We start from the raw sequence: 20,786 nt of genomic DNA, 5'->3' as shown, positions 1-20,786 counted from the left end.
CCCACAACTGGGTCCTCAATTTACCTACCTTAGAAAGGATGGAAGGCTGAGTCAACCTTGAGCCTTGGCGAGATTCGAACCCTGCAGTAATTGAAGTACAGGACTTTCTTACTGGAAAAAAACAAGAGAAAAAGACCAGTATTAATCTACTTGTTGCAACAAGGAAGATAGCATGGCATTTTAGCGGGAGTTTTATATTTTGCTGGTTTGTCTTTTGGCATTGCAATGTCTGGAAATTGTGTGAAATATTAAGCATTTTATACTTTGATGTCTCATTTTAGGCATTCTATAGATTTCATAGGCATTCTATAAAATGCCTAATTTCACACATTGACATATACACTATTTTCTATATAAAATATTGTATTATGTAAAATAATTGTATTTACTTTCATTGCTACATTTTCTAATAGCTATAGTGCTGTAAAAAGCTGAACAAATCATTGACTTTTGTGTTTTTTTTAACTGTTAGTGATAAAATGAGCAAAAGCTAAGTTGCAGACTGCATAGAACAAAATTGCTTTCCTCATATATTTTGGTTGCCTATGATTTTGTGGAATTTCATATAAGGCAGTACAACTCATTCATTATAAATGTGGAAAGCCATAAAAATAGGGTATATAATCTGAGATGGAGAAAGTACTACTTTTGTTTACTGTAGAATTACAGCTGTTCTGTCAGCAGAAAATTATTAGTTATTTTAGGTAATGAATACTTTTGTAAATGTATTAGATAACATTTACCTGCTTCAATTGAGTTCCATTCCAGTTTAGAAGCTACACCTAGGAACAGATCTTTTACTTGAAAATATTAAAAATAGTCATACTCACTGTGTCAGCTTGTTTCACTTCAAACTGTTGATGAACTATTTGGGGTGTATGTGCATGTGGTTATATAAGAATATCAAGTTACATTTCTGTATTTGTGTGTGTGTATGTGGGAGACACTGTGAGTTCCTCCCTTTCTACTTCTATCTCAGGCATAATGGTAGTAACTGAAATTTAGAACATGTGCTCTTCCATAATTGTTCAGGAAATGCAGGACCTCTTGGCTGATTTTGTCATCTATTTGATAACTGTCGAACTATTTTGTTGCAGTTAATTACTTAACCCTAGCCAGATTTTGATTTTACAACCATGAGCTTACAGCGGTTTGCAGATCTTAAAATGCTACTTGATTACCCTTGAATGCCCATTAATAATTAAGGAAAGATTACCAGAATAATTATTTGCTTATTTATGTCAACTGTTTATTGAACAACAAATGCCTTTAATTGATTAAAACACTTAAGAAGAGATATGGTAATATTTCCATTTGTTCTTTAAAATATGTTCATGAAAAGCCCTCCAATAGATAAGGGATAAATATTTATTAGTATTTATTTTTTATTTTCCCTCGTATTCTCCTTTATACTAGCAGGAACTAATTTTCTGTCACTTTGAAAGTAAAAAATATTTGCCTTCTGGGATTTAAAATTTGTAATAATCATCAATAAATATAACCAGTTCTGATAACAAAAGTGATTTCACTTGGCACTGTGACCTACACTCACTGCTACTGCGGAAGCATAAATAATAATGGCCCTCCAAAGCCTAGTTCCTGTTTGCTAAATATGCTTGGCTAGCTTTGCATTCCTTGGTGCGCAATCATTAATGCAATTGTCTTTGACAGCATTTAATTAAAATGCTTTTTCTATTAAATTCATAAATACTTTTCTTTTTATATTTTTTGAGACATTGAATGCCAAATATATGAACATCCCCTTAAATAATTCTCTCTTGTAAATTGTTAATTAAATCTAACTTAGTGTCTGCTTAATGTTGGTGGGAGAAATGAAGAATTAATACCCTGGAGTAAAATCAGCTTTTTCTTAGTAAATGTTTATGTTTGATATAGATAACTCTTTACCAAATTAAAAGAGCTAATTCCCAGACAGTGAGAGCTAATATGTGTGTGTTTTCATCTAAGTACCTCTAAATTTAGAGACAAAAAGGTGGCAGCTGTGGCATGTAATATAGCTCACTTTAAAGGTGAACAATGCAATTGCATTGTGTCAGCCTTTATTTAAAAATCCTGAATTGTTTAAAGCCTCTTAGAAGATGGAAATATCACTAAAATAACACTCACACTAAAACCAGTGTGTTGTCTTTCAGGATCCCAGGTACAATAAAATTGTAGCCTTCTTCCTATGGCTTACTTTTTCACATCTGTGGGAATGCGGGGGAAAGACTGACAAAAACAGAACTGTGATATCATGATGCACGCTCACTTTTCTCCTGTATTCCATGTACTTCCAAACAGCACACAGCTTGCAGAGTGATCCCGCAATCCTTCTTTCATCATTCTGATGAAAGCAGCAGGATCCTGTCGACACTGCTGCTTTTCAGCCAGAGCTTTTGAATCATATTTAAAGATTCACTTCTAAAATCATAGAAGATTCTACATAAACTATTCTTTTTGTATTGGATAGTTCCTGAATTTACATAAACTCTAATAAGAGTGCATGTGGGTCCTGAAGATCCCATGCTTAGATTGTAGAATGAGAAAGTAAGGGTTCACCTATTGTTCCTTTAAGTGAGGTGGAGTGTTATCAATATATAAAATTAGTACATAGATTGTAGATGGTAAAGACAGATTTCAAAGGATAGTCCCAGACATATTTATAGGTCTGTGCATTTTAAATAAGTATGTGGATTTCTATAATTTCATTGTGTCTTAATACTGTATATGAGCATTTGTTGAGAGAAAGAGGGGGAGCAGGGATAATTTAGCATTAATAAATTATTGACATTTTAATGTCTTGGCACCTGGTAATCTATAAAGCTTAATAAACAGGAAACTGCCTAATATAAGAGCAGTCAATAGTATATTCAATCAGGACTCTGCTGTTAATTGCTAGTTGACCTTAGAGATTTCCTTTAGGAAACTATTTTCCCTTACCTGAGATGAAGGACAACTAATAAGGCATTTAATACTCAGGATATTATTGCTGAAATGTGAAAACTGGATGTGAAAGTACAGTACAAACCCTTATATATAATGCATAGGAAGTATTTTCTGGTGATTTGAGAATGTTTATTACCCAAAAAGTTAAGCAGGAATAGAATTGGCAGATCTAGGTACTGAGAGAATTGCAGGTTGCCCTTGACTTTAACCATTCATTTAATGATGGTTTGGTGTTATGACGGCCTTGAAAAAAGTGACTTAGGAAGTTATGACTATCACACCATCCCAACAATAATGTGATCACAATTTGAGTGTTTGGGAACCCGCATGCATTTATGATGGTTACAACATCTTGCAGTCATATGATCATGATTTGCAACCTTCCCATCCTTCTTCTGGCAAACCAAGTCAATTGGGGAAGCTGGATTCACTTAATGACCATGTGATTCTCTTAATGATAGTGATTTGCTTAACAATCATGGTAAAAATGGTCATGAAATTGGGCCTAGTCCCATGATGACTTCCTTTACAACCAGACCAAGTAATGACAGAAATACTGGTTCCAATTTTGATCATAAGTCAAGGACTGTATGTTACCTTCAGATTTTATATAAATTATATAGTGGTCCAAAATTTTATTTCTTTTTGCCTGGGGCAGAAAATCAAAATATAATTCTTTCTAATTATTAATAACTGACGTTGTGATGCCTTTCAGAAGCAATCACTTAATTTGTGGTGGGTTTGAGTGACTTCAGACCTTCCTTGTCTTTGAGTAGGGTAGAGGAAATGCAAGCAACCACATATTTTTGTGTCCTTTGGGGAAAAAAAGAATTCTTGAATAAGGTTACTAAAAATGAGCTTTTGACTCACAGGATGATCCTGGACAGCCATTTGATTTAAGATTGATGGTTATTGTTGACTCTCCACTATTTTGCATCATTATGTTTCTTTTAATATTAGGCACAACACACCTTTTGTACAAGTCTAAAATATTTTTTCCTATATTTCCTATATCCATAAGCCCAACCAACAGAAGGGGCATGATTCAACTGGAATTATATGAATTTTACTTTGGAAGGAAGAATAAAGCATTAAAATGTATCTGAAAGATGTTTAAAACTTTTAAACAGTATTTTTTGCAAAGTATATATATACTTACATATATATATGTACTATATATAGACATATTATTAAAAATGTGTGAACAGCAATATAGTTAAATAAACACTAATTATGGATTTCTCTTAATATAATTGGGTATATAATATGCAGTGGGATCAGGGAAAAATTAATCTGTTTTTCTACATTTCCATTCATCAGTTGTACAAACTAGTAATAATTATTTTAGTTAAAATTCATCTATATATAAGAATATAAGAATCAACACATGTTATCCAACAATATTTTCTAATAATATAGGTAAGTATTGCATGAATAACTCCTCTCCATTGAGATGATGATATGGACTCTTAAATATCTCCAAGAGATTGATAAACAGACATGGGGAAAGAAGTAGTAAGTGTCAAGAGCAGCAGAGGGTAGCTGAAATAGGAGAAAATCAAAAGTCAAATGTTGGAGGATAATTGGACCCAATAGGCATAATTGCTTATGCCTTTCAAGTTTTGCTCAGTGAAAAAGAACAAAAAAAGTTAATAATTTCCATGGCCCAATATTCAGGGAAGTTTGTTTCTCAGTCCATTAAAGTATGGATTGCAGCCTGAATAATTATATTTGAATTGAATCAGACCTAGATTTACTACATCTGGAGTTCAGGACCAATAATATATGATATAAAACATTTTCAAATAAAAAATAAGTTTTAATTAGACTTTATTTTCAAAAGCAAAGGTAGTTATCTTTTTTTCTTCAGAGATTAAAAGGTTTTATTTGTGCAAATAAAGGGTGCCAGGAAAAAAAGGTAACTATTTGGATATTAGAAAAGATTCAAAACCCATTTTAGGCCAATGAAAGATAACAATGTTCACCTTGCCTTCTCCTTGACAACTCTTCAGTAGAGCAAGAGGTTAAACAAACCAAAGAGGAGAGGAGGAAAATAAAAGTGGGTGATTTTCAAGATTTGGTTTTGAAATGGTAAGCATGGATAGATGATGGGCATTAAATTAAATTCATATCTCATTTTGAGATATGTGCAGATCAACTGAGAAATCTTCCAAGAGTTACTGGGATAAAGTGGCAAAGAAATACTGGTGAACCTAAGTAACAGTTGCTTTATATTTTTAGAAATGGGGAATTCAATTATTTTATTTTTTCATTTAATCAGACATTGAAAGAGTCTAGCTACAAACTAAAAAAAATTCAGCATTGGTATGCCTCTCTTTGATTTTATCTGCTTGAAGAGAAATTAGCACACTTACTGTCTCAGTAATAGGATGGATAGATATTTGCATAAAGAAAACACCTTTGTTGCTACCCAGGGTTGGTCTGCTTTTCTTGGCTTTTTCTTCTGTGTTGGCAGTTTTGATTATATTTTGATCATGTGTACAATTCTCTTGTATAATCTTAAATGAGTACTGAAATCAAGGCTTTGCTGTTCATGTGTAATTATTTGTGTATAGCTCTGCTAGTTCCTTAACAATCTATTTTTCATTTTATTTTACCAATTTAGGTTGTTGGCCTGATTAATTTAGGGTTGATTATTGCTCCCAAATCAGGCTTTAATTAAGCCACTGAATGTACATGTAATTTCTACCTTTGGCATACTATCTTACAAGTGATTTGACTTATCCAGAAAATTATCATGAGGACTCATCAGCATCTTCAGGAAGAATTGGGGGAGGGGAGTAGAATCGTGAAAGCAAAAATATGGTATCATAAGCCCTGCCTCTTTTATTTGTGCATTATAACATTAGACAAAAGGAGTAGATCTTGCAATGTGACACAACTTTCATCATTTTAATGAAACTATCAAGATCCAAGGATGCCACTGTGGCCAGTCCAATGTTTCCTGCAAAGCATTTTCCTTGATCTTCAATTTTATTGTTTAAGAACAAATGCTAAGATTAAATCTGAAATCAACTGAATACAAAGTATGTACTCCTACACTAAACTATGGTTCCCCTTTTGACATTGAGCAGTGATTTTATTTGTTGTGATTCAAGTAGATAACATTTACAGAAAATTAATGCCTTGAACATTCTAGTATATAAAATTACCTAGGAAAAGTGCTGATTTTTAAATATATATATATTGTTCAAAGAAAGCAACATTTTAAGAGGAGGGGCATTTTAAATAAATAATTCCAACACAGAAATCCTCCACTGATGAAATTAAATTTATTGTATGTCACATCTTAGTTGTTCAATTTTCTATGATACCAGTATTTGTTTTCTGAAGCAATTATTAAACTGTCTTTTAAAAGGCAATACATGAGAAATGCCAGTAGCACTTTAGTTACAATATTAAAGGAAAGTTATATCTATCTATCAGACTTCCTACCATTTTACACGCTCATATTGATTTCTTTTGACACGGTCTTCATTTATTGAGTACTTTAACTCCCCTGCCCATAACAGTACATGCTGCTAGCAATTGTAAAAGGAAGCCAAGTTATATTAAACCTGCCTGAAGTCAAAATGTAATCTAACATCTGTAGTCTGTAATTTGTCATCACTTCATAGATAGGTTTTAGTTGCTGTTGTTGTTTAATAATGATTTGAATTTTCCTGAGAATGTAACTATAGGTTACTGTGTTGTTCAAAAAAGTGATGGAACTAAACCATTGTATTTAATCTTGTTTTATTGCATCACTGTGTAAAACCATTGCTTCCAACTCCAAGAAAATAATATTAGTATCCTTATGAAGTTCTTGATTATTAAGTCAAAAGACAAAGGGCAAAATCAACTTTAACCACTTCTTGAAAGGAAAAACAAGCACAGGTGCAAGTGATCATGCTGTGCAATGTCCTAGGAATGTTCAGGAATAGAGCTTTCTAGCAGCTTCTAGAGTCTTGGCAGGATTCTCCATCTAATAAATCAAATTTTGATCCTGTTGCCCATACAGCCAAGTTACAATTACATTAAAAGTTGTAGAATATCTACCAAAACATTATTGCTATTATTATCTTCATTCTATAAATTGCTGGCTACAGATAAGCCATAATACAATCCTCCCTAAGATATGTTTATAGAGCTTGCAAATTTTTGTTTTGAGAATATCAGTAAGCTGCAAAGCCATCCCTAGCATTAAGGGAAAGTTGGAAATGTCAGCATTTAAAAGATCTTCTCTTATTTATTTTTCGATTTAAAACATTCATATACTTTTTTCATAATACATCTCAATCTGATTTAGCAACCAAATGTTAAAGCAATACTAAAGCATAGTAAGATAAAACAAGCAATCTAAAGCATGCCCATTATGAAATATAGGAAAAACTGGACATATGGCTGTGTTTGTGTGTGTGCACGCCAGTGGTGGGATTCAAATTTTTTTACTACTGCTTCTGTGAGCATGGCTTGGTAGGTGTGGCATGGCTTGGTGGGCATGGCAGGGGAAGGATACTATAAAATCTCCATTCCCTCCACACTCCAGGGGAAGGTTACTGCAAAATCCCCATTTCCTCCCGATCAGCTGGGACTTGGGAGGCAGAGAATAGATGGGAGTGGGGCCAGTCAGAGGTTGCATTTACCTGTTCTCCGAACTACTCAAAATTTTTGCTACCGGTTCTCCAGAACTGGTCAGAACCTATTGAATACCACCTCTGGTACACGCATGTACTTGTATGCACATACTGCTTCCATTTTTTTGGTAAAATCTACTTTATAAAAAATGTTTTCCTAACTCACTACCGCTTTATTGTATAGCATCTTGATTTATTTTCAACTATTGTTCTGCTGTTGTCACTCAGAATTTTAAGAGTCCAAAAGCTTTTAACAAAAAATTAAAATCAACAGCTTCATTAATAGATATAGGAAAAGAATAACTTTAACCAGTAAGCCATATGTTTCGGAAAGGATTCTATTCCTCCTATGAAGATCTTTCTGCAGCTGGAGCAGGCACACAAAATAGATCTTCATTTCATTTTCATTCCAGTCACCACCTCATTCACCCTGTAGAAGTCATTCACAAAAAGTTCAAGCTACTTTTTTTTGTAATTGAGGACTGTGCTTATTGAAAAAAATAATAATTTTCTCTACTTTCAAAATTTGGTAGCAATATGCTGACATGACATGTAGAAGCAAAGCTAAAAATTTCAGTCTTATACAGACAACACAGTTTTAAAAAGTTAACCAGGTTTATTTTTTTAAATGGCAGTTTGTTAAAAGACAATGAAACTTAAAAAGCTAAGTGGTTAATCTTGATGCCTTTGGGGGCCACTGAACACAGTATTTCAAATAAAGTAGTATCCATTCCTAATGCAAAATAAATCACTCTGGAAAAGAAAAGTGTGTGTATGTTTGTGAGAGAGAGAGAAAAAAGAAAGAAAGAGAGAGAGAAAGAAAGAGAGATTTTTCTTGGAATATTAATGTGTCTTAACTGGGTGTATTTTTTTTCTTCTTCTGTGCAAATGTGTCTGATTCTTGGAGACTGGAGAAGTCCCTGCAGTTTTCTTGGCAAGGTTTTTCAGAAGCAATTTGCCATTGCCTTCTTCCTAAAACAGAAAAAGTGACCGGCCTAAGGTCACCTAGCTGGCCTTGTAACTCAGGAGGTGACTAGAACTCATGGTCTCTTGGTTTCTTGATTGATGCTTTAACCACTACCCCAAACTGGCTCCCGGGTGTAATATTATAGTTCTATATAATAATAAATATTGGTATTTAGCAGTAATCTTTTATGAAAAGAAGGAGATAAGGCTGTGAAAGAGTATTTTAAGTATTTTTAAAAATAACATTCCTGCACTCCTTTCTGTATATTTCCTTTTCTCCCATCTAATCTATTAACAACCCTGGCTAAATAGCGACTGACTTCAGTACATCCCATGAGAATGGGACTTGCTTCATAAATGATTCATTGTGTCTATACAATCGTTTAGGAAGCATAATATACATCGACAAATGGAAATACGAAAGTTGTGATCAAGTCAAGTAGCTTTCATGTCATACTTACAAATAATAGTTACAGAAGTTACAGGCATTAATATGAACACACCTAATAAGTTTTGTATTTATAAAGATATATGAGAAGTTAACATTTGTACAAAACAGTACAAATTCTTTTTAAAAAGGAATTAAGCAACCACATTGTAAAGCAAAGAATGAAGAAATTTGGTGATGTAAATAACATAAAGATGTGGCTCCTTTTTCTAGTCATCTAGGAGAGTTCATAAATGTAATAAAGCTAGTCTTTTAAAAAATTAGCCTTGCGCCTAGAGTTGGTAAAATTTTGGTTAGATACTAACAGACTATATTGCAGGAAAGATTTACTGATTAGGAAATAATGTGGTTGGGAAGATTCTACTCGTTTCTTTTTCACATAACAGATAGCTTTTTAAGAGTGGAAACAGAGACTATGCTGTGCTAATATCAACTCTGTAGTAAATATTCTTTATTAGCTATCAATAGCAGAGAAAATCAGTTATGGTGGATAAATAAATGGCAACGACTCCAGCTATTTGCCAATCTTCTCACTGAGGAAGTTGAAAGATCTTTACCAGGAACTACAGATTTTCCAGGAATATAGTTTGAAACCACTGCCTTGATTTATTACAACTAATACAGATCATTCCCATAATGATATACAACATTATATATTTTCCTAAATGTAATCATTCCATATCATACTTCCTTCCCTGCAGGCGTGTACTGTTATTTTTTACACATGGTTCCCAGCTGGATTTCATTGTGGCCTTCAAAACATATTGCAGTGTTGTATGATTTAATAGGAATCACTTATCTTTTTAAAGTCAGCTTTCATCATATTAGGTAGCTGTATATTTTCTATCTGAATAAGTTAATACCTTAAAAAGTGAAAATTAATACCTAAGAAAAATCAATTTTTAATAAACAAAACAGTTTTGTGCTTTGTCGCTTGTGTACAAGAATGGTTGCAGTATTGCCATAACCTTAAAGTGGAAATGCATTAGGGAAACAGAAACATTTGAGACCTGTGGCTAGGGTAGAAAAACATGTTTCAATTCAGATTTGCAAGGAGATGGGAAATGATTTGAGGAAAAAATAGGAAGTCATTTCCAGATGGTCACAATTGCAGAGAAAACTCATGTGCTTAATGAAGGGGTAGAGGGAGGAGTGAAAGTAGAAAGCTTAAAATCAAAGCCATGTTTGAATTATAATCCTAAATTACTTAAAAATAAATGAAGAGAGTTGACCTATTTATAAACAATACATTGTATTTAAGTTACAGTCCGCTTTTATACAATCCTTTCAGGCTTTGCTGTTTATACTCAATCAATGACAACTTGTAGTGGATGCAAGATTCAGCTCAGATACAACTGTCACTTTTACTTCTTGTTTATACATGCTGTAAGAAATTTGACTTACTTTCCTTGATAACAAAGCTGAAGTTCAGAATAATTGGTAACTCTGATTTAATACAAACCACCAAAAATATGTAACTGATACCAAAAGAGGAGGGCAGACATTTTTCAGTCTGTGAGGCAAAATGGCTAGTTGAACCCTCACCTTTTATTCCACAGCATTATCTATATAAATAAAAATGTAAATGTCCGTTTGTACATAACCGCACATCTCCGAAAGTTCTTCACCGATTGCTTTCAAATTTTGACACAACATTGCATTTGACTACGGGCGTGTTGTTATATACCTATATTATATCCATGTCACACCTGTGACAGGTAAAAATATGAAAAACATTGGAAAACATTGAAAGACATTGACAAACATTGAAAAACAGCGCCATCTGCTGGACGTAAAACCAACATGGCAACCTCCCAGCCCTGATTACGCTCAACAGATTTCTGCTCCTTATATTTAGACTCTCCATATTGCTTCCAAGAAACTGCGCATTTGGAAGGCAGAGACACCCGAGGGCCATATCCTGCCACCAGGCTCGGCAGGTAGGCAGCCGGTTCCCCACTGGGAAGCCCTCGCAGCTGGTGCTTCTAGGGCTGGGCAGGGCCCGCCCGAGCCTGGCTCTGACCTCCCCCTCCCCCGGCCACCCCACGAACTAGCGTCGCCCGCCGCTGCTGCCCATCCCCCTCGCCAGCAGCTCTCGGGGCTCCCTCCAAAGAACACCTGGCAATGCGGCTGCCTGGGTCCACTGAGCGGGAAACCTCCATCCCTCGCTTGGCCCGAATCGCGCCTGGCCTAGCACTACCATGGGTCCCGAGGTCAGAAAGACCAACCGCTAACTGGCGCTATGCGAATCCGGTCGGTGAGTGGGAGATGGAGCTTCGGGGTCGCCTTTGACCAGTGCCGCCTTTGATTCCCAGGTGGGCGCTCTGGCAGTTCACAGAGCCTACACGAAAATTTCGGCCTCAGGCAGAAAAGGGGCTCTGGGGAGACTTTGGGGGGCGGAAACGGTCAGGAGGGAGGATGGCTGGCCCTCCTTCGTTTAGCCTGGAAGAGCGGGGGATTTAATCATTCCCCTGCCCTTGGCAGGCAGGGGAGGAGAACTGCGCAGCAGGGGACCAGTGGGATGTGCGTGGCTCCTGCCTTTGCTGCTTTCTTCCTTCGGACGGGAAGCCCCAAACCCGCCTTGAATCCCCGCCACACCTCCTCCCTCCCTCCCTTCCCTTCCCTTCCCTGCTATGCATCTCCCCGTCGAGCCCCCAGAGAACATCTTGTAGTTTCTGTGTAGTTTCTGCTGTGGTGCGGAGAGCTGCGAAGGCCTAGCCTGAAAAGGTAAGGGTGATGGCGGGAAATGGGTGATGGCGGGAAATGCAGAAGAGGCCAGGGCAGAGACAGAGATAAAGAGAGAGAGAGGGAGAGAGAGACATAGAGAAATACAAAGAGACGGGGAGGGGAGAGAGAGTCACATACAGAGATACAGAGAGAGAGGGTGGGAGAGAGAGATACATAGAGAGATACAGAGGGGGGAGAGAGAGAGACAGAGAGATACAGAGAGGGGAGAGAGAGAGAGAGAGAGAGAGATATGGGGGGAGAGAGACAGAGATACAGAGAGAGGGAGGAGAGAGACATAGAGATACAGAGAGAGGGGGAGAGAGAAACACATAGAGAGATACAGGGGGGAAGAGAGAGACATAGAGAGATACAGACGGGGAAGGGAGAGAGACATAGAGAGATACAAAGAGGGGGAGACAGGGAGGGACGATTTTGTGGTTCCCATTGTTTTTTAGCAACCGGTTCTCTGCCCTAATCACCAGCTGGGTAGGCGTGGCTCTGGGGCTGTCATGTGACTGATGAAAGTGAGTGATGTCGAGTTGGCCATGCCCAGCAAATGTTCGTGGAGAGTTTGGAACTTCAGCCTTGCTCTTTTAGCCCAGCGGAAGCACCAGACTGGGCCACAGCAACGCGTGGCCGGGTATAGCTAGTGTTAATATATTTCTTCTCTTTTAACAGGGGGAGGAGGGCCTTGAAATTAACAGTCTACAAAATGGGGGTGGGAGAAACCTAACATGCTTAGATAAATAATTTTATGTCAAGTTATTAGTGCTACTGTTTAGAATATAAAGCTTCAATATAAGTCATCAAATACATTGGCTGGAAGGCTTATCAATTTTCATTCCTGAAATAGCCCTAGACAACAATTGATAATCAGTTCTGATCTTTCATTTTATCATCAGTAACCATGATAGGCTGAATTGTCATCTGCAGATGTGCATAACTTTATTGAGGTTTGGGTTTCTACCAGTCAAATATAGAGAAAAGTACATACAACAGATACATGCTTTACTTGCAGTTGAAGTATTTTCATTTAACTTGGTGTTTAAATATAGTTGAATAGAAATGGGGAGTGGGGAGAAGAACCATCTTAAGTAAATGCAGTCATGTGAAAAATAAGTATACCCCATTGAGGCCTTCAGAACAAAGATTGTAGATGTCAGGCCATCCCAGCAAGTTCTGCCTAAGAGCAGAACACAATTGCTAAAAGTCCTCTTTAAGAATCCAGAATTTCATTACATAACCTACAGATAGTTTTTGCCACTAGTGATTTTAAAGTGCATGTCTACTATTAGATTTTACAAAGATAGGTTACTTTTATTTGCGATACTGTCAGGGCTGTTCTAAATAGAGTGTAAGCAACTCTGGAAAAAAGCACTAATCTTTAAAAATGGCTTATACATCCTATACATAGCATAACTGTAAGATAATTAACACATGTATACACCTCTTTGTACAATGAGGTAATGATCCATCTTGAAATAGATACAATATTTCCAGATGATAATTAAGATCAGTGCTGCTTTGTTAGCCTATGATTTTGAAAAATTAGATTGATTTTAGGAGACTACCTTTAAAAGAGTAAGCTGATTATCCACTATTAAACTAATAGATCTCATAACAAGTGAATTTGTTGTTTTGAAAATAGGGTCCTATTTAGTCTTTTTATTACTTTAAATAATGACTATAATATATAGCAACATAATTTTTCTGAGCCAATTAATTTTAGCGGATGATGTCAATTCCATTTTTGAATAAAATAATTGTACTTATTATGTTGCCCTTAAAGTTAAAGAGTGTAGGACCTAACTTGTAGCAACAACTAAGTTTTAGAATTGAAATCTACCTTCCAGCCTGCCTGTCTGCCTTTTTTCCTGACTCCCTCTCTTTCTGTCTAATACATCACTGGACCACACATTGGTGAAAGGTGATGGTGCAAAACTTCTGGAACATTTATTTCCAGCTGTGACATTTTATTCCATTCTTACTACTGTTGTTTTGCTTGACATAGTGGATCACAAGCGCTATAAAACATATTTTTCCTGTTTTCTGCATTGGTGATCACTGCAAATATTGTCATAATTTGCTTTGTGTATTGAAGTGCTGCAGAAGAAAAATGTGAAAAGTAAGGAAAAATCCTGTACAATTGAATAATTTCACCATATACCTGGTAAACAATTGAATTAAAAAGAAACCATAGAATGCTGCAGTTAGAATGTTCAGAGCTAACATGTCAACCTGATTACCACCAGGATCAGACAGAGGCAGTTTGTCTCTGGATACTGGTTGCTTATATCTTGCTTGAGGGCTTTCCGTAAATTGGAACTGTTGCACGAATAGAATTCTGGAACAGATGGGCATTTTCTGTCATTCAGCACAGCTCTTTTTTACATTTATTCATATACATACATACACCTAAACTAACTGTCTGAGTGTTAAAAGGAAAAAAATGAAAGCAAACAATGTATTGTGGTTCTTGTATCATTAATAGTATAAACAATACAACAGCAAAACTATCCTAGGATTTTAAGCTCAATGCCAAAGATCCATCTCTAGAACCAAAATCTATCTGTAGACTTAATTTTTAAAAACATTATGTAACTTGTCCTCTGACCAGGCAGAGCAGTGATAATTTCTTATTTTTTGAATATGCTTTTCCTTCTGACTCAAGGCTTCCTTTTCCTTATCCCATGTTTTTTAATGAATATACCAGTACTTGAGCTGTAAATCAGAAGTAGTAAGTCTTCATTTCATCATTCTAACAAATTTCTTTCAATTATCTCTGCTCATATTGCCCTATGTGTGAAACCAATAAAATGAGCTCTTTTTTTTACATATGAATATTTGATTACCAGGGATAAATATGAAGACAATTTGATTAACAATGAGCCAGATTTGTGTGAACATAATTTTTATTAAATATATAAATTTGTTTGTTTTGAAGGTACTTCATAGACAGCAATCTCAGCCAGCAAAGGAAAACTCCCCACCAAGAGAAGAGGCTCCACCCCCGTCTGCAGAAGATGCATCTACAAAAAAGCCAAGATCCCGTACTAAGATTTCATTAGAGGCTTTGGGTATCCTTCAGAGTTTCATCCATGACGTTGGCCTTTATCCAGACCAGGAGGCCATCCACACTTTATCTGCCCAGTTGGATCTGCCCAAGCACACCATCATCAAATTCTTCCAGAACCAGCGTTACCATGTAAAGCATCATGGGAAACTAAAAGAGCATTTAGGTACAGTGGTGGATGTAGCAGAGTATAAAGATGAAGAGCTGCTGACTGAGTCAGAGGAGAATGACAGTGAGGAGGGTTCTGAGGAAATGTACAAAGTGGAAACTGAAGAAGAGAATTCAGAAAAAAACAAAGCAACTACTTCAGAGACTGAGCAGAGATAATGTGAAAATATCACAGGCAAAGCAATACATGGTTCCAATATTTTTTTTTTGCTTCTTTCAGAAAAAAAAAAGTGTTTTGGAATTTTCCAGCGTGCATAGAATACGTGCAAATTGAACAATTATTTTGCATAGTTCAGACATTCCCTTGTAACAGGCACTTGAGTGTTACACTTTTTTATGTTTTATTGAGAGAGTTAATTGTAATTCACATAGGATTACATCATTATTAATCTTGCACTTACGAAAGGATCCTCTAGTAAGCAAGTTACAGGAAGAAACAACTTATGAAGGAAACAATAACAGTGTGCAGGTGTGTGGTGTGTATATAATATGCACCATATGTAAGTGGATTTTATATATATATATACACACACACACACACACACACACACATACATATATATGAAATCTGCATGGGATGTAACTAAACTTTACAATCAGAAAGTATAGACTGTGAAATCAGCTCGTTAAAAGATGAGTCTTGTTTATATAAACCACTTCACAATGAGTCGCTTTGGCTTTTAGATAAATTGCTGCCTGCTCTCAGGGTGTGGTTACTGTTTTGAATATCTATTTATTTTCTATGTTTATCCCTGATTTTTTAAATTATTAGTATGGCTTCCACTTTGGCAGCTTGAGGGGTAATTTTTTGAGGTATGCATTTTAAAAATCCTAAATCAACACTGCCAGAAATAATAAAACAGGGAGTGAGAAGATGAGGGACAAAATCAGGGCACCTTAAAAATAATTTTAAGCCAAGTAACTTCTAAACAAACTTTAGTACACAATGCACATTTAAATTCACAGAGCATGTTTTGTTCTATATTATTTCTGTAGCAAACAGATGGATTTTCATGGACTTTTCAGTGAAAGTTCGGTGCACAGTAGACTTGTCTCTTAATGAAGTCTTCATGAGCAGTTGCTTTACAAGATTTATTGTGTGGATTTTTATATTGAGCCACAGTTTATAGTGGTATTGTTTTTCAAATGCGCAAATCATCTACATTGTTGTTGCACCACTTTTTATTAATTTCAGTGAGACTTGTGCAGCTACAGTTCTTGCTCCTTTAGTTTTTGTCTGATATTGATGTTAGGAAAATTGTTGTTTATATATGTTGATGTTGCTTTTCAACAAAGATTTTTCAAATGATTTTTTTTTAAAAAAAACGAATCACAGTTATTTTGGGCATGTTTGACATATTAGTCAGTCAAAGAGTCTGATAGTTCTCCAGCGCTGAATTTCCTTTTGTACCTCTTTCATTTTTGTTTTATTATTGCTGTACTACATTTGGAGCTTTGTGCATAAGGCTCATTATCTCAGTAAGACAAAACTTTCAGCCTGCAGTGTCCCAAGGTATGATTTTCATGTAATGCGTGGCAAAGTTTGTGGGAACAAATGTTCTAAACTTGCTGCACTTCTAGGCAGTGAGAAATAGCCAAGCAGTTTCTATTTAGTCACTTCCTTGACTCTAACAGAAACCTTTTCCCAGTGACCTAGCATAGCAATTCCATTACATAAAGCAGAACTAATGCTGACTGACTCTTCAATAGTATAAGCATTAAAGCTGCAATCTACTATAGTTTCCAACCAATTTTTGAAGCCATGGTTCTGATACAAGCAGTGTTCAGTTCCTTGTCCACATTATATTTTTGAAAGGGTTCTATGACTTTCTAATGGGTCTAGGTTGCTTTGCGGACTTCTAACTTTTTTCTTGACATGTGCTTTGTAACTTTTAACAAAGACCTCATGCAATATCACTTGGAAAGCTATTTTATTTCTTGCACAGGCGTTGTAATATATAACTGTTAATACTATTTATATATTTGAAAGGTATAAAAGGCAGTCATTAAAGCAAACCTCTGTATAGATATTACTCAAAGCATTAACAACGTAACAGGGAGATGACGTGTTGCAATACAAGCTAATTTTAGCTGCTCAGTAACCTCTAAAGTTTTTTTAAAGGGGCTTCTCCAAAATCAGTATTTGACATCAACAAATCTGTAGCTGTATCCATTTTCTATATCCTTAAAAATGTTGGCTTGCTAACTCTTCATACTTTATTTCTGTAGTATGCTGCAGCTTTAATCAACATTTCAGAAGGCGCTGGTTTATGTTTTCCTTCAAATTATCTTTTCAGATTCTTCTCTGAAACACTCTTGCTGAAATCAGTACATATATGTAATATTGGTCAATCTTTCATAAGGTTATTCATCTCTTTGACGACATCAGCATTGGTGTTTTTTTTAAAAAAACAACAACACTTCAACCAAAAATTTAGTAGGTATTTTTTTCAATGCTGAATCTTGCCTTTTTATTTTAAATTTCACTGTCAATTTTGCAGTGATTCTTTTAAGTGAATCTGTGGGCATTTTCGCCTGTGGTCTTGCCAGAACTTTAGCGAATTACAATGCATATATGTCTATTTATTCAATATTCATCATATTATATCTATTTGGAAAAAGAATTTTTTCTTGTAGTGCCTCTTAACAAAGCACAATTTTCCGCCTTTTTGTGAAGTAAGAGAAAACTAAAAAAAAATGGTGTTATTGCGGTATCAACAATGTGAATGAGGATTACCATATTGTAAATGTTCTTTTTCCATGTAAATCAACTTGATCTTTGTTATCACTAAGTGATAATTAAATTTTAACTTATGTGCATTGTTAGTCTGTTAGAATTTTTTGGTTGTTAAAATTAAACACATTCAGTAAATGACTTAATTTGTGAAATCATTTTTGGGGGTACATCCGTTTTCCTTCCCATCTTCCTGAATTGATACAAAATCTAAAGAATGAAAAAAAAGACCAATTTTATTTTACAAATATTGTACAAGCTACAATAATCTTAACTGTGGGTTTTTGTGGTTTTTTTGCCATAAAATATAAGTTTGAATTTAACATTGGCCTTTGCGCCAACTTTTGTTTCTATAATATTGAAAACGTGGAGATTGTAATTAGTTGAATGAGGCAAAAATTGTAGGTAACTCTTGGACAAATTAATTATATTGAAACTATTTTCTTTTATTTTCCCTTTTGGGGGAATATCTTTTTGCTTCCAGAAATCAGCCATATTTCCAAATCCATCTCTTTCTCTCTATATATGCAAAACTATATTGCTCCATTTGTCAAAAAAAACCCTAAATTCACACACTTTTGAAGCAAGTATATCTGTATCTTTGTTCATTCCAAACCAAGTGAGGACAGAGATGCAGCTACATTCCAAAAGTATATCAGTATTTGGGATGGTCAAATGTTCTTTCAGTCTTCCAGTTTGGCTGAGATTTGTTACTATGCAAGCCAATAATTTTGGCAGCATCAAATGCCCATGTGCACCAGAAAAGTCATCCCACTCTTCTAATATAAAGATTTATATGATCATAAAAAAACCTTTTTGAGAGCCAGTTTGGTAGAATAGTTAAGGCATCATGCTAGAAACTGTAAGACTATGAATTTTATAAAAATAAACACATTCAACAGAAGTTACAATTAACATCTTTAATGGTTGCATCTCCTCAAATGGGAACAAAAGAAAAACAGTACAACAAACAAACGGACCTATATATCAAGCAAATCAGAGCTCCTCCTTTTTTTATCTTTTACTACTAAATTTCAGTGATCACAAGGAAATGGCTCCTGGTATCTTAAGCATCTCCTCCTTATGAATCCATGAATATAAAAGGAAACCCACTCTCAGAAGCTTAAGTCTCTGTAGATACCTCACCATCATCCCACCTTTGTTCCTGATGCTAAGATGATGAAAAGCAGGGAAATGATATGGCAGGAAAATGCTTTAGATACTTGGATTCTGGATTCTTTTATTCCTCTATAACAGGGATGCGGAACTCTGGCCCTTTTATGACTTTTGGATTTCAATTCCCAGAATTCCTGAGCTAGCCAAAATTCTAGCAATTGAAGTCCACAAGTCTCTGGGTACAGAGGTGGGGAATTATGGATGTCCACAGCACAGCAGTCCACAAGTCTCTGAGAGTCCATGAGTCTCTGAGAGCAGAGGCAGCCATGCCAGCCCAGAATTCTGGGAGTTGAAGTCCACAAGTCATAAAAGGGCCATAATTTCCTACCTCTGCTCTATAATATGTGTGAAAAGATATGCAAATTTAGGAGTTGGCAGACTTAATTCTTTCCTGTTGCTGACAATGGAAGAAATCCATGTCCACTTTTTCCTGAAAGTCAACATCTTATTTATGAGCTAACATATCTTGTCTAGTACTGTTATTGAGCCTAAGATATTTGGGGTTTTCCCCAAATTAGAATAAAATAGGCACCTTTGCAGCAAGCCCTCAGAGCATCAGATTTCTCCCTGAAACTCCATCTTACATTGAAAAGTAACATCTTGATTCCAAGATGGCATCTTCTCAAAGCTGAATTTAATTTGGGAAGAACAAATTGTACTCATGGTTATTTCTTTCATGGGTATTAGAAAATATTTCTTAAACACATTATTTTGTCTCCCCCCCCACCCCCCATTGCATGGAACTTCAAATAGATCTTTTAGCTTTTCAATAAAGAATACACAATATCGGAATAATTATCAAGCATACAACATAATAAACATATAAAATTGTGTGGTGGTATAGCCTTGCTGAATTGTTTAGTATCAGAAACTTGTAAAGGCTCTTTGAAGAACAGATAATCTACTGAAATTTGCTGTTTATAACATTCAAAACAATCCAAACAATCAACTGAATAGCATTTGCTATGTATTTTATCAATTCAGAAAGTTTGGGAGGAGGGAGATTATGTAAGTAAGCACTCTGAAAGAACATACGGGCACTTCTTACAAATTTTTGAAAAATGATCATTTGGTAGGCTATTATGGCAGAAATATTTTTATTAATGCTGCTTTTTCACTATACCTACCTGCTGCTGTTGTCTCTTGTCAAACATATTTGAATCTCACAGACATATGTATTTCCATTTTAAATTGAATGTGAGTGGAAAAAATAAACATAGAAGTGTTTTTCCCCTTAATTATGGTTATGAACATACTGTCTCTCCCCCCATTCCCAAACCTTTAATTCATTATTAGTTTTGTACCACTTTTGCAAATACGAAGAAGAATGAATCAAAACATTCTGGAATGATCACTTTAGGAAATCTAATATACACTTGCCAAATGTTGTAAATTGACTGGGTCCTTGAGTAGGAAAAAAAATCAATGTACAAAATTATCTCCTAATTTCCACTTATAATGCAAAGCATACAACAGCAATTAAAAAAAAAAAAACTATCTCCAAACAAACCAATCTTATGTTAACCTACAGTATGTGATGAAAAATAATCTAATACTTCCTGTATCTAGGAAGACAAGATTGATGGAATCTTGATGCAAAATATTCAGCAACTTTAATAAAATATGTGAATTATTCTTTCTAAGTGTACCTACGCTCCCTTACACACATGCTGGTATGGTCCAGCCAAAATTAAGCAGGAATAATTGCTTTCAAGACCAATGAAGCAAAATGAATCGTGATTAAGGATAAAGACAATGTTAACAAGTGTAGGCATTAAGCCCCTCGATCATGCTTTCCTTGCTTTTTAATCTCAGTAATAAATAAGAATAGACAGATTCTTAACGCCTGCTGTAATGTGTATTTAAATATTGATCATGGGTATTGATTAATTTTAATGGCAAAATTGCTCC

The 20,786-nt window shown here is 35.4% G+C and overlaps 1 protein-coding gene across 2 annotated transcripts in view; it reads left to right on the top strand.

Moving 5' to 3' along the window:
• Positions 1–17,840, top strand: part of SATB2 (SATB homeobox 2) — a 155,343-nt gene extending 137,503 nt beyond the window's left edge. For both annotated transcript variants that reach the window (XM_034430184.2, XM_034430176.2), the window contains one exon: positions 14,669–17,840. In XM_034430184.2, coding sequence (XP_034286075.1) covers positions 14,669–15,124 — 456 coding nt within the window. In that variant the 3' untranslated portion in view covers positions 15,125–17,840. The remainder of the gene's footprint in view (positions 1–14,668) is intronic.
• Positions 17,841–20,786: the final 2,946 nt, after the last annotated feature.

Source organism: Pantherophis guttatus, chromosome 1 (genome assembly GCF_059756535.1).
Source record: "Pantherophis guttatus breed Tessera chromosome 1, ASM5975653v1, whole genome shotgun sequence".
NCBI lineage: Eukaryota > Metazoa > Chordata > Lepidosauria > Squamata > Colubridae > Pantherophis > Pantherophis guttatus.
Note: the sequence above shows the minus strand (reverse complement) of the source record. Positions and strands in the feature narration are given on the sequence as shown.